The 14,859-nt window shown below is 44.6% G+C and overlaps 1 protein-coding gene across 1 annotated transcript; it reads left to right on the top strand.

Annotated features, from left to right (window-relative positions):
- The first annotated feature begins 781 nt into the window (after positions 1-781).
- On the top strand, positions 782-9,364 carry si:ch73-43g23.1 (microtubule-associated protein futsch). The gene is given in 2 exon segments (XM_026357846.1): positions 782-3,439; positions 3,441-9,364. Coding segments are annotated over 2 exon segments (8,070 nt in total). The 5' UTR covers positions 782-793; the 3' UTR covers positions 8,865-9,364.
- Positions 9,365-14,859: the final 5,495 nt, after the last annotated feature.

A 14,859-nucleotide genomic window follows, 5' to 3' on the forward strand; every position in this document is an offset into this window, starting at 1 on the left:
TGGGATATACATAAAGGTCTTGTAAGCTCGGAGTGGGCTATGGATTTTGAACTAGTGTTTGCTGTATGAGGTGCAGATATTACAACAGAGAGAAACTCAATGCCCTTGGGAAAGCAGTGCCATTGGCCAAAGGTACAGTACCAATCGTTTTCTTTCTCTACCTTCATGGAGAGCAGGCTCTCTTTCTGTAGTCTACACCACTACAATGTGGAAAGCATAGTTAAAGGGTACATACCGGGCAGAGCTAATCTGTATGTTGTCACTTTCCCTTTATCCAAGATGAATCAATCAGTCTTCAGAAATGAAAAAAATAAGTTGTACTTCACAGCACTGGACAAAAGTAGTGTGAACTTTTAAGCATTTGTTACATTAAATTTATACAGTCTATCTAAATATTTTCTTTTTTCAAACCTTAACTGAATTTATGTACGTTCTCCTGTATATATATTTTAAGTTGTCTGCTACTGCTTTTCAAAGGATAATGACAGAGTTAGATTTATGTTTTAAACCCCTTTTATTGGTTTACAATATATCTGTATGGATTCTCTTAGATAGGTTGTTCTAGGTAAGTTAACAAAATATAAACACTGCACCCTTAAGTCGCGGTATTAGCAGTTTATACACTTTGTCTCTCACAAATTTTTACTTACTATTAATTTTTACTTAGAAATTAAAGCGGCACAAATCCCCCAGGTGACCATGTTTTATTTCCAGTCCAGGACCAGAGCCCAGAGCAGACTAGAGGAGCATACTGGACTGGCCACAGTGAGAATTTGGAGCTTGTGGATTAGCAATGGACAGCTGGACTCTCCAGGGGGACAGCTACTCCTTCCTGCGCAGTGCGCCCCGCACCTTTTCCCTGTGCCATCGTGACGGCACACCCAACCACGTTGAAATATTTGACATCATCAACGCCCCTACTCAGCGCAGTTCCATCTCTGAGACCACTTGCCTGTGTGACATTTTTGGAGACGACTGTGAGTCGCCCTCTCTCTCAAGCAGCCCTGCTGTTGGGGTTTTTGTCCCTTCTCAGAGGGATGTGGATGGGGCATCTGCTGCATCACCCCTGGTAGACGATCTGAACGACTCCTCTGGCTCTTACCACACTGCACAGGGCTCCAGTGAAGGCGAGGACGGATTTGAAGATTCAGGAGAAAGGCTTTGCAGCCCCCTGTTTGAGAACGCGTCTTCAGAGAGGAAGCAGTCACAGAGTGAGAGGCAGGCGACAGGGCATCCAGACATCTCTGAGGACAATAGCCTGAATTTAGAACCAAAACACAAATCACCAATACTGGAGCTTAATACAACTACTCCATCACCTGAAGTCCTCAGCTCTGGTGAGAGAACCCCCTCACCTGGATACAACAGTCCCCAAACTCTTAGTTCAGGGGAAAGATTGTCATCCTTGTCTTCTTCCCCATTTGAAAGACTTTCACCATCATCTCCTAACTCAAGACAAGTTGATTCAGAGGCTGAACCAGGGAAAGTGACTCCTACTTCAAAAGACAGCCTCTCAAATCAATCTGTAAGTCCAACTGACCACTGTGAATCTAGTAACTTTGTCAGACCATCCTCCCCTCCTTCAGTGAAATCTTCACCTGAATTTGAGGTAGCACAAGTCTTTCCTGAACCAAGGAACTACTTTAATCAATGTAGCAGTCCCTCATCTGAGCCCTCACCAGACCTCACAGAACCAGCTATTGAGTCTAGCGCTACCTTGCCATCCCCTTTACCTTCACCCACTTGCACAGAATCATCATTGCTGTCAAGAGAAATATTAGTTTCCCCTGAGCTGAAAAACAGGCCAGACTCCCCTGATACACAAACATCATCTCCTTTTCCTGAACTAAGAGGGAGGGTCTCTCTGCCTGATCTTTTCAGCAGAGACTCCACACCCAATATAGAGGATACCCCCTGCACCCCTGAACTGAGTTCAGACCCTTCCACTGCAGGAGGAGACACTTCAGCCACTCCTGAGAAAACAAGGTTATCAGCTGAACCTGTCAGTACTGTATCTACTCCTGCCCCACGATACACACCTCCCTCACCTGTGATTCTGACAGCAGCATCTGCTGACCTTGTGGACAGTAGTGTCTCACCTGTATTAACACACAAATCTCCTTCACCTGATCTGCTCAGAACTGCCTCTCCGTGTAAGACGGGGGCAAGAACTCCATCTCCTCAAATACACATTTCAACATCTTCTGAAATCAAAACCCTGGTGCCTTCACCTGTGATAAGTTATAGTTCATCTCCATCACCTGAAGTTAGGAGCAGTTGTTCTCCCAAAGGGTGCATATATACTGCTCCTTCACCTGAAATCAGGGTCACAGCATCCTCACCTGAAGTCAGTAGCAGAGAACAAACTTATGAAGTGGCGACAACATCGTCCTCACCTCTAGAGATACAATTTGACTCTGCCTCATCGAGAAGCCTCACTTCATCCCCACATATCACTGGGATTTCTTACACTGTTGTTCAGCCTGAGGACAGGGCCACTCCCCCATTTCCTGAGCTTTCTTGTATTTCCACCCCTGAGCTTGAAAGAACACTCGTTTCCACCAAAGCAAGGAGCCCTACAAGCACAGACAGTATACAGAGCAGCATTGCAGAGTCAACTGGTGCCTCACAAGACTCTCCTCATTTATCAGGCTTCACAAGTTGTGTCCTGCAGCCTGAAATAACTTTGTCACATCATCCAAGGTACCAAACAGCTTCACCTCAGTCAACGCATCCCACTCCCTCACCTGAGCCCAGATATAATAACCCTTTCTCAGAAAATTATCCCTCACCTCAGCACAGAAGTAGAGATCCATCGCCTGTTGCACCATCTCCTGACCAGAGGTGTTATCAGCATTCACCATTAACTCTCTCCACAGAGTACAACCCTCAGTATACAAAGCCTATTCCTGTTATAAGAAATACACCTGAGGCTAAGAGTGATATCATTGGAGTTGATATTACAGAAATACAGTACCACACACATTTGGCAAAGGACAATTTGTCATCTTCATTTGAATTAGATAGTGGGGATAAATCAATTGTGTCTGAAATCACAATCAGTTCACCAGTACAGGCAGTTCAATCACCTGTATCTACTTCACCTTTCTTTGCTGGGGTAAAGGCTGACAGTTCACAAAAACAGCAAAGCCCAGAGACAGAAGCAACACCCACAGAAGAGAAACAAGGCACTGGCCAAGCCTTTTTTCAGAAAGACACTTATAATCATTTCCCTTTGGACATCAAGAGTCCTTCCCCTGATTTTATAGTCTCAAAGGACAAGAATACAGGCACTTCACCTGTCAATAGGGCTACATCCATTTCACCTGTGCAGGAAAACCTACAGCCTGATTCCATAACCTCTGAAAACAGCAGCTATTCAAAATCTAGTGGTACACCCAAGCACCTGAGAAAACAGCTCTCAACCAAAATTAGAAGTGGAAAATAGCCAGAGGTTCATAGTCGACATGGCCCACCATGTAAACAGAAGGCAGACTCCCTCTCCGCCACTCACCAGGTTTACACCTGTTCACATCATAGCCCCTGAGAAACCATACAGAAAATGGCATAACAGAAGTCATAGCCCATCTCAGGTTGTAGCATCCTCACCAAGTGGTAATTTAAAGAAAGAGGTCACAAATAGGGAAAGCCGCAGTGCCCCTAGCAACAGTAATATCCAGCCTGACCCAGTGGTCAGGCTGGAAAGGCAATTGGAGACGGAGAGGGAAATTCAGCTGGAGGACAAGAGGGAGGTTCGTAGGGAGAGGCACAGAGATAGGGAGATGGAGAGAGAGAGAAAGAGGGAGGAGCAGGTTCCTTTTAGAGGGGAGGGGTGGCAGGGGGACACCAGTTACAGAGGGGAACAGGTTGAGCTGTCATTCAATGCCAGGAATAGAAAAGGGCCTGTGAGTCTCAGTACAGCTCCCACAAGCAGAGAGACTCGTCAGGGACTGCCAACAGTGCATTCCTACTCAGAGAGTTTGCTTGCCACCAGACAGCTACAGCAACAACAGAAGCTTCTGAGGCTTGCTTCCCAACAAGACACCAGGGGTGGTGGTCCTAGCAGACGGCTTCAACCTTCTGCACCCCACAAGAACAAGAACAGTGCTCCTGGACACTTGGCTGCAAGCAGGCCCTGCAGGAGTTCCAGCTCCAGCATGGGAAGTGAGCTTGATGAGGCAGACAATGAGGTGAAGTGGTTCACTGACTTGGCCTTCCGCAGCCTGTCAAGCCCTGAGGTAGATTACCTTGACATGTACAACTCGAGCCATCGTTCATCTACCAATGTTTCTCAGCCATCTACTCAGGAGAGCCCAGCTGGAGTCAGTGCATCCTTGCTGGCATATGCGGACTTCAGGGGGTCTGCACCAAAGTTGGACAATGATGACGTCTCCTTCCAGCAACCAACTGCACACTACTCAGATGGCCTAGATACATCAAGGCGCTATGAAATGGGAAGCTTTGAGTGCATAGATGTGGCCGTGGAACGAGAGGACTTCAGAAAAGTGAGAAAAGGAGTGCCCAAGAGACAAATCCAGCTGAAGAGGAAGAATAATACTGAAGGGAAGCAGGATGAGAGCAGTGAAAACAGTAGTCCTGGGGTACCAGTGATGCTAGGGAGCCCCTCTCTAGAGAGTCACTCCAGGGAGATATTCATGAGACAACACAGTACACCGGCAGCAATGCAAGGCTGCTACCCTTCTGGGGACAGCCCTGAACCCATTCAGGAAGATGAAAGAAAACCTAAACTCCAGAAGTCTGTTTCCCTGGATGAAACGGGCACTAAAACCAAGATGGCCACTTGTCTCATCAAGAGTGTGCTGTCCAAGAAGATGCAGAGTGTTGATAAGCAACCAGATCAACAGGCAGGAGAGGAAGTAAGCCTAGCTTTTGAGGAAAACCGCATCCCAACAGAGAGTGCCGGAGCACCACTGAAAGAGTCCCCAAGACATGATACATATAATCTGAGTTCCAGTGTTCAGTCAGATTGTAGTCTTTCATCTGAGGGCCTTTATGTGAAAGGAGAATCAAGGACAAAGGATCAAGCCAAACCAAGAAAAAACTTTGGAGTCAGATCCAGCAGCAGGCCCAGCTCATCCAGCAGCAGCAGAAGTGTTAACTTTTCACAGACCGACAGTGAAGACGCTGATTCTCAAAACAGGAACAAAACCTCATTAAGATCTGAGATGAGATCAGAATTAAAAGTGCCATTTGATATGAAAAAACCCAGAACTAGAGAGCAACAAACTGATGATAATAAAATATGGGATGGAAGGGAGGGTGGTGACTCAGCAAATGCCACTCCTGGGAACACAGGAGCTCCTTCTGACATTGGAGCCCGACAGCAGATGACAAATAGAGACCAGGAATGTGAAAACACAGAGGACCATAAACAACTGCAACAGGGGGCATGCATGACAAACACACAGGAGATTTCACTCAAAGCCGTGGAGAAAAAGAAAACCTCTCTCAATGTCTGTCTCACACCTGAGGCAGAAAACAAACCTGAAGCATCTTCACCAGATATATCTTTCAGAGAAAAGGAGGAAAGCGCAGAGATAAATATTGATGAGAAGACAGAAGACGCAGAAGAAAATGATAACACAAAAGTTAAAGTCCCCATTCACAAAGTTAGAGATGTGAGGCGACTTGTAAAAAATACATATAATTTGTCCTTTAAGACAACTAGTGCTGTGTTGTCATCAGATGTAAACAAAGAAAGGACAGAAAGCTTTAATAAGGAAAAGAGGGAAGAAATTCATGAAGAGAGGCAGGAAGAGAAGGACCTAATTCAAGAGATGTGGCAAGAGGAGAGAGAAGAGAAAAGAGAAGATGAGTTCACAGTGGAGAAGGAAGTGGACGAGAAAGGTGAAGTGGGCGACTTCACCTCATCTCCCCCACTTCAGAGCAAAGGAAAACTGCCTTCTTGTACACAGCCAATGCAAATAGAATACAAGGCTGTTTGCTGGAAAGAAGACAAAAATAAAATGTCAAGCCGCAAGAAAGACTCCGAAAACCTGAGTGACAAACCCCAGACCACTCCAAAGCTTGTCACTGAGCTAAGCAGGGATTTGCAGAAGCCCTTATATGCAAACACACAGGATAATACAGCCCTGGACACAGTAAATGTCAAGCCATGTCGGCATGATGTAAACATGGCAGCAGAAACCCAAGAGACTATGACTGATATCCATAAAGTGCCAGATGCTGAGTACAAATCTGTTGCGGTTAGAACAGACAGAAAACCTCCTATGCTCGGGAGTCTCCCCAAAGTACCAAGTAAGGAAAGAGAAGTGTCCACTGCTGTGGTGATGATAAGGGATGGAACCAGCAAGACCAAGACATCTTCATCTCCTGCCCAGGAACAACCTACTACCCCACTCCAAGCAGCAGTTTCACCATCACCTGGGGCCATCACTCCTGACAATACCCCAGGCAGCAGTGCCCACTCAGTTTCTATGTTGTTGAAGGAGAAAGGCTACCAAGCTGACATTGGAGCAGTAATGGGGGACAGTCCGAATTTGGCCGGAAAGAAGGGGGTCCCCCGTAAGCATGTGAACTGTCTGGAGATCCCCCTTCAGATTGCCATGCTTGCAGATGGAGGTCAGATCACATCTCGCAGGGAAAGAACATTCTCCTCCTCATCTAACATGTCCAGTCCCTCAGTAGTGTCCGACAACACAGACACACTTATAAAGACCAGAGAAGATGAGTGTGTTAAGCCTTCATTAAAAGACATATCAAAACAAAAAAGTGCTTCTCCACTACGAAATGTACATGAGCAAACACCACCTATTACCAAACAGAAGGAGCAGGGAGATTTTGAAGCAGTTAAAAGGCTTGATCCAACTTTCCCCCCAAGGTCTCCTGCAATAAGAAGGTTCAGACCACAGCCAATTGAGGTTAAGTCACTGTCCAAAGAAACACAGAAAGAAGTGATGCCCTCCACAAGAAACAACAGACCTCAAACCATCGAAGTGAAATCAATTGCTAAAAATTCTCAAAAGCCTACTGTGCCACCAAAACCAAGCTGCAAATTCAAACCTGCAGACTTAGGAGTAGTGCCAAATGAAGGACAGAGACCATCAGCAACAACGAGTTCGAAACCCAAAGATGATGAGAGGCCTCAAACAATTGTTGTGTCCTCACCAACAATCTATAGAAAGATCTCCACTGACTCCATGTCCCCATCAAACTATCCAAGGAAACTAGCTGTGTCTGCTGTATCCAGCCTCAAACCTCCACCTAGCAAAACAGCAGCAACCACCACTTCCAGTCTCTCAAACCACTCATCAGCACTGTCAAAGACAGAGTCATCAGTTGGCATGGGAGAGCAGCAACATGTAGCAGCCTCACCTCAAAGCTCGAGATACACACAAAGACCAACAACCTTAACAACAGCTCCAGACAGCGGCCCTGGAACTGAGGGTAATTCAGCATCGGCTCCAGTTTCTGACCCAATAGCAATACCGCCAAGCCAGTCAGCTGCTTTGGATCCAGATAACCAACAGCAGTATCCCAAGACGGCATACCCTCAGGAACAAGCCATGCCAGCAACTTCAGTCAATGCAAAACAGCCTGCTGCTGTTTCTACAACACAAGTACCAGGATACACACATCAGCCAAGCCGCAGATCACCTTCTAGTGAGCGCTCTCAAAGGACAGGTGACCTGGGTTTTTATGCCTCAGATGACCCTCCAAGCTATGATGAAAGAGAGAGCTTTAGTCCCCTCATTCTTCCAGATCTAACTCCAAGGAGGTCAAACCGCTATCAACCGTCTGCCCATCCTCCTCCCTGCTCCTGCACCAATGCCTGCCCTTCCCACCCTGGTCTCACACCTCCTCACCATCACCGCAGCCCCCATAACCTCACCCCTCCTGCCCCTCCACACTCTCCAGGGCACGGACTACCTTACCCAGTGGCTCAGCCCCCTCTTCGTCTCCACCAGTGCAGACCTGACCATCAGCCAATGAACTACCAGCGCAGTTCTCCTAAATCAAGTCCTCTTGGTCCAAGTCATCCACCAGCACTGTACCAGCCTCTCCACCAGCCTCCTCCCTGCCCTCCTCACCCCTCACTCGTACAGGCCTGCCCTGCTGATCGTCCATTGCAACCACCCCAGCATATTGACCCTCGACGACCCCCAGTCCACAGATCCCCCCAACAGCAGCCACCAATCATGACTGGGGCTCCTTACAGTGATCCTGGCCACAGCCACTCTCCAGGTCTTCCTCATATAGATCCCCAGTACATATGTGGGCCTTCTAGTCTGGGACCTTCCTATGGCTCTGAATATGGAGGTGATAGCTCCAGTTTGTACTCAGAGAGTGGCTACAGCCAGACACCTCGCAGGGTGCTTATGGATCCTGAGACTGGGAAGTATTTCTATATTGAGGTGCCTGTACAGCCACTGAGAAAGATGTTATTTGACCCAGAGACTGGCCAATATGTGGAAGTGCTCATCCCACAGCAAACAATGACGCATTCAAACCTGTATCCTCCTTCAGCAGTCCCTTATCCACCTCTTCACAATGCCAGCATGTATAATTCTGCTCCACAGTACATGCCCTATACTGCTTCTGCGCCCCCAGCCCACCCCCAGGCTCAACCACAGCCACCCCGATATCCTGAGGCCCCTGCCGCAGCAACAATGCATCCAGGTGGACCTGGGATCAGCTATAGGAATCTCTCTGCTCAGGGGTCCAAGCCAGAGCCCCAGAACCATCCACCATTGGACCAGAGCTACCTGGAGAGTATGTATTATGTCCCCACAGGAATGAATGCAAGCCCTAATCCCACTCCACCAGATTATTACCACAAGCGTCCCCCCAACCTGCCCCCAGCAGGGGGGAAAAGGTCCTGAAATAGAGGAAAGAGGCCGCCTTCCTGGAGCCTGCTGGGTTTTAAATACACAGTGTATAAATGGGATGTCTAGTGTTAGCCTGTAATGTTATTTGAGTTTTCACTTTGCAACTGAGGAGAGCAGATCTTTGGTTGTTTATTTGCTGCTGCTTGTTCTGTGTTAGGCTGCTTTTATAGATATAGTGTTCAGTTAACAGTTTTGAACACAAGAGAGTACGCTTTTTTTCACAATATCTGCCAAAGAGTGTTATTTAATAATTTCAGAATGAATTATGAAAGAAAATAATTTTTTGATACATCACACTGTAATTTCACCAGTAATGCACAGACACACAAAATGATAGGTTTACTAAGTTACTGGTATCTGTACTTTAATAACAAATATATCTTTAAAGAACTTGAAAATACTGTTTTAAAAAAGCCTCATATTTATTTTACTATCATGTTTCTCTAATATTGGATGAGTGAGTTTGTGCACGATGTCTGCAACAGCAATGCCAATAAAATATGCCATAAATGCATTGCTCTTTTTTGTGCATATATTTTTACAGATTCCTTTTAAAGTTTGCAACCAACCAACCAAGCATTTATTTACTTGTCAAAACAAGTAAATCAGGTATAAATCTTTAGATTTTATTTAATATGTAACTTTTGAGCTGATTTCATCTTTATATAAAATTTGATCACTGTTGTTTTGAATAAGTTATTGTTGAAATTAGTATTTCATGTAAACACAAAATGTTTACATATATTTCATAATATTTTATATACTCATAATTACCAGTTTACAGAAAAGTGTGCAGTGGAGGATAATTTATAGGTGAGGCGTTAATAACTGATTCAAAGAACCGCTTTACTTCACAGCACTGTGCAATAGCAGTTACAGTAATCACCACAGGGCTTTGGTACTGATTTACAGCCACGAGTATGTTATTAAGTAAAAATGATCAACATGCTGTGATTTTTGTAAGATAAACAAGGACTGGTTTTCAGAATGAAGAGGTGTTTACAACATACTCTACGGTTCTATGGCGGTGAGATCATCTGCACGAAGCAGCACACTGCACCACAGTGACCACACGAGGGGGCCACAGGCCACTAGAACAGAATCAGAAAGTCCCATCCATAGGACATAATGGTAATCTTTTTATGAGCAGGCCCAGTAAAACACAGTTTAATGATTTACTAATCAAAATCAGACCCAGTTAACTGAAAACACAGCGTATGTTGCCGCAAAGGACGAAATTAGTCTCCCCTTTCTTTGATGTGGATGGCAGTAAAATTAATGAGAGATCTGACCAGAAGCTATTAGGGGCTCCAGCGTGTGTGTGTGTGTGTGTGTGTGTGTGTGTGACTTAACCAAACACTGTTTCATCTGTGCGACAGGCAGCTCAGAGCACCACAGGAACACGAGAGCATGTGCCTTCACATCTGGAGGTGATATAACTGAGAGCACACCTGGTAAAAGTGTATTCTAAGATAATAAATAGTTTTATATAATATCTACCAACCCAGAAGTGCAATTGTCCCACTGATTCACTATAATGTACCATGTTACTACAGAGGACACCGAACCTGTGTAATTGTGATAGCACGTGTTAAAAATAATCTACAACTCAAAATCAGCTCATGTTCAGTAGTAGTAGTAGTAGTAGTTCTGAGAAATGCAAAGTTTATTGCTATGATCCTGCATTGTCATGACCTGGATAATGATTAGAGGCACACCTTAGGAACACTCGCTAATCTGTTAAAACCTCCTGGCACGCCTAATGCAAGATCACATCCAGACAAACATGCACATTTCCACAAAGTTTGGGTTTGTTCCAAGAAGCAATTTAACTCTGCTCCAAATTTTTTGCGTGGTTTTATTTTTAGAGCATCAGTCGTCATTTAAATTCAAAACTGTCTGAGACTGAAAGGAGAGATTCAAAGTCTGAAGACATTCTTTGCAATAGTGAGAGATTTGTGCCATAGCAAGTGTTTTTGTTTGAAATTTGCCAAAGAAATTACATAAAATTGCCTTAATAATGTAGATTCTTCTTAATCAACATTTTCCAGACACATCCTTCCCATTGTGTGTGTGACTTCAGTGATTTCCATTTGTACATACACATAAAACAGATACCATGACATCATTTTGAGGGCTCTGTGCTCTTTCCAGGGCATCTGTTATTGTTATGATTCTGTGATCACTTTTCTACCCCACCATTTATCCACATACACACACATGCATAATCAGACGCTCATCTCTGAGTGCAGCAGTCCCATCATCCCTGCCGCACCCATGAGTAAACTTGACTCCTGAGCCATGTTTGATGTGAACCCACTGGGAGGCTGACTGGTCAGTGGAAAAGTCCTCTCTACATTGTATTCCTGCTATCAGGAATGTAGAAAAAAGTGGGTGGCATGGGCCAGGCGGTGAGATAACAAGCAAGTTTTAGCTGATGATAAGTAAGTTGTTTGGAATAAAATGTGCAATGTGTTTCCTGATGTTTTTCCATGCTCGTGCAGCCATAAGTTGGATGTAAACAGTTTATAAAGGTGAACTTTAGAGTGATCACTTCGTAATGACTCAAAAAATGAGCTATGAGTGTCAGTTAGTCCGTCCGCGTTTAGCTCTACATGTGATTTATCTGTGAATGGGGGGAAACTACTTCATGAGGTGAATGTCTGGTTCCGTGTCAGACATTGTTATTAGTAACCTCTGTCTGGCTGAAGAACCATGTGAACTTAGGGTCCTACTCTCCACATTTTCAAGTTTGTACCCTGTCGGAGTGAAGCAGTCCTGACTCGTGCCACAGGATATGTGTGTCTGGCAGTTCTACCCGAGTCTAACTATCAGCAGCTACTGTAGATCTAGTAGAATAAAGAAAAGTCAGATTGAATGAATATAAAGAATGACCAGAAACTGTGTGGAACTTTTCATAACCTATTAAAACTCTTGCGACAGGATTCTTGTGATGGAACTACTGCTAAACACTACATAACTGCTGTATGACCATGGACTCATAAAATTTTAAATAAAAAGTTATGAATGAATGACTTTCCACTGTTCCCTTTTAACTTCTCTCTACAGGAAGCCTGTATTGGCTGACACTCCCACGTCACCTAAAGCAAACTTTGCTTTATTGGTTATGACAGTCCATTAAAAAAGGGAAATCCTGATAGATGTCTTTAAGAAGCGAGAGTAAACCAAACTCATCTTATCTCAAGGTTTGCTGTACCTGGGTTGTTTAGCCTTATGCCTATAAAAGGCTTCTTCCGGGAGGAAGTGGGTGAGGTTGTAAGCGGTGGGCGTGCATGCATGTGTGAGCGTGTACTAATTGTGGCAACCGGTGAGTGAAGCAACAGAAGAGGAGATAAGAGAAAGGAGGGCTATGTGAGAGACCAGTGAACACCTGAAACCACATCTTCCGGCATTAATCTTGTTGCCCAGCAACCACAGAGCAAAATAAAGACTTGTATTCGTGTTGTTAAGTCCTGCTGCACTTGCGTGTGCACAGGTATGTGTCACATAGATTTCCTTCTCTCCACCAGGTGGTGTGTCTACCTGTCTGGCTGAGTAAATCGCACGTCATCTCCTGTGATTGCTTCAGCACAGACTCCTGTAATAATCTTAATCACTCAGACATTCCCAAAGCTTTACATGACTCACCCGTGTAGTAACTACAACATTTGCTTCCTGGTGAACTGAGATTATTGTGTTACATTAAAAGCGTAAGAGAATCCCTCAAAGAGGAGATGTTTGCATTTAGAGTGGAAATTATTCCACACCAGTCGAATCCCTTTAGTGTCTCTCGACCCCTCATGTCTAGAGAGGAAATTGTTACTTACTCTATGAGTCTATCCTCGTCTCCAAGACTGGGGCACACAGGCAGACATGCACACACACACACACACCATACACACAGCTAAGGATGAGGTAGCTACAAAGTGATGTCATGGCCTGATCACTTTACCCGGCCTCTTCCAAGGACCTGGATGGCAGATCGATGAGAAGTGGAACGAATGCGAAGCATTAGAGGCTGAATGTGTGTGTATGTAAGTAGCTGTTGAGAGAAAGACAGGAGTTATTGACAGGGATATGCTCTTCGCTGCTTCTACCCTGAGTCACTCTGAGTTGTTGACATGTCTAAATTCCTATTGATACAATGCATGTAAGCTGTTTTCTACACCACTTCTTACGGGTCTGCATATTGAGTTGATCAGCAATGTGGCCTGCAGCCAACTGGAGGTCTAGCAGACATGAACCTGAGGGGATCTCCTGGAAATCAGCCTTAGGTCTCTCTGCCAGTTGCCAGGTTAGTTATGGGATGGTGTGTATGGGTCACTGGATTCCTTGAGCATGAGGTAAATGAGCTATGCAAGGGTGTCCCTGGCATCACAGACTGTAGACATCAGACATTTAATAATACAACTATTAGACATTAGAGCAGCCAATAACAGTGATGAATCACTCTCCCGGTTCTTCTGGAAAATAGTAATATTTATGTTTCCCTCCTTCCCTTTAATAAAATACATCCCTGGATTTATCATTAAGTACTGTGTGAAAACTCAAAATGGTACAAGTTCAATCCACAGCATCCTGTAGACGACTTCAGGTCATGGACCACAATAATACGCAGCTGGATCATGTAGCAGTAAGAGCTCCAGCCTTCACGCGGGAGACTTTCTACTTCCTGTAGAGGTCATTACGCAAGACCTGCGTACTCTCACCCTGCCTTGTACCTTGTATCTCACCTGTAAGTCACTTTGGATAAAGGTGTCTGCCAAATGACTAAATAATACAAGAGTAACTATGCAGCAGTACTAAAAAAAAGTCAAATAAAAATACCAGAGTGTTGCCAAACAGCGGCAGCATTTAAGTGCAAGCTGCTAGGTGACCAATTAACACAACAACTGGCAAAGAAGCAGATGTCACACTTGTACTTTGTACTGTGATTCACCTTATATATTCACTGATTAAGTGGGACAAAGTTAACAGTAGTACTTCACGAGATGTCTCACTTCATCAGCCACAACCACAGCAAACACGTACACGCACGGGAAGTCAGAAAGTCACTTAGAATATTCTCACTGAAAACTTGACGGGCTAAACATCTTTTAAATTTAGGTAAAAACTCCCTGTTAAAAATATACGCTGTTGTCAAACCGGCTCTAATCTTCTGACCGAGGGTGTCGTCATGCAGCCTTAATTAGTGTCCTTCCCAGCAAATGATGATGTAACTGAGTAACAGAAAAAAAGAAAGAAAACCAAATAGTCACAGTTCTGACCTTAGTCTTTCTTTTCTTTTATTTTTGCTCCTTGTCCCTCTGCCATCAGATGCCCACTGTGTGTCTGCTCTCTCTTATCTGTTGGAAACACACACACACACACACACACACACACGCACACACACACACACACTCCCACCTGTAGCTCGGCCTCTGCTCTCAGCCACACACACACACACACACTCCCACCTGTAGCTCGGCCTCTGCTCTCAGCCACACACACCTGTTTTCTGTTAGTTATTAGGTCACTAGTGTACATGTACCAGCCACTTTCCCCTCTCTCATTGCTGGATTACTCACTGAGCTCATGCTACTACTGTAAATTCTGCTGCTTGTGTGGTTTCCCCCTGAGTTTTCCTGGAGAAATTGTTGGCAAACAGTATGAATCTAATGTACATGTAGAGTTAATCTGGAGGAATCTTTGTGTCCACTTGATGAATATAGGACTACTACTCCCCTTTTCTTCCTATTTATCTCCTTGTTCTCCTTATTGAAGTATCTGTCAGTTTCACTGTTAACTTCCCCACTGTGTTCACTGTCTTTGTCTGTCTGCTGCTTTGATTTAATTGTTTTCTACATTTGATTTAAAGTGATAACTGCACAGAAATTACAGTAGTGAGTTCTAATGAGCCGTCTGATCCATGTGGCCAGGTTAATTGGGGCATTAACAAGAAGAGACGTTGAAAGTGTGGCAAAAGAGAGCTGGAAACTCAACTAAATAA

Source organism: Anabas testudineus, chromosome 10 (assembly GCF_900324465.2).
Source record: "Anabas testudineus chromosome 10, fAnaTes1.2, whole genome shotgun sequence".
Taxonomy (NCBI): Eukaryota; Metazoa; Chordata; class Actinopteri; order Anabantiformes; family Anabantidae; genus Anabas; species Anabas testudineus.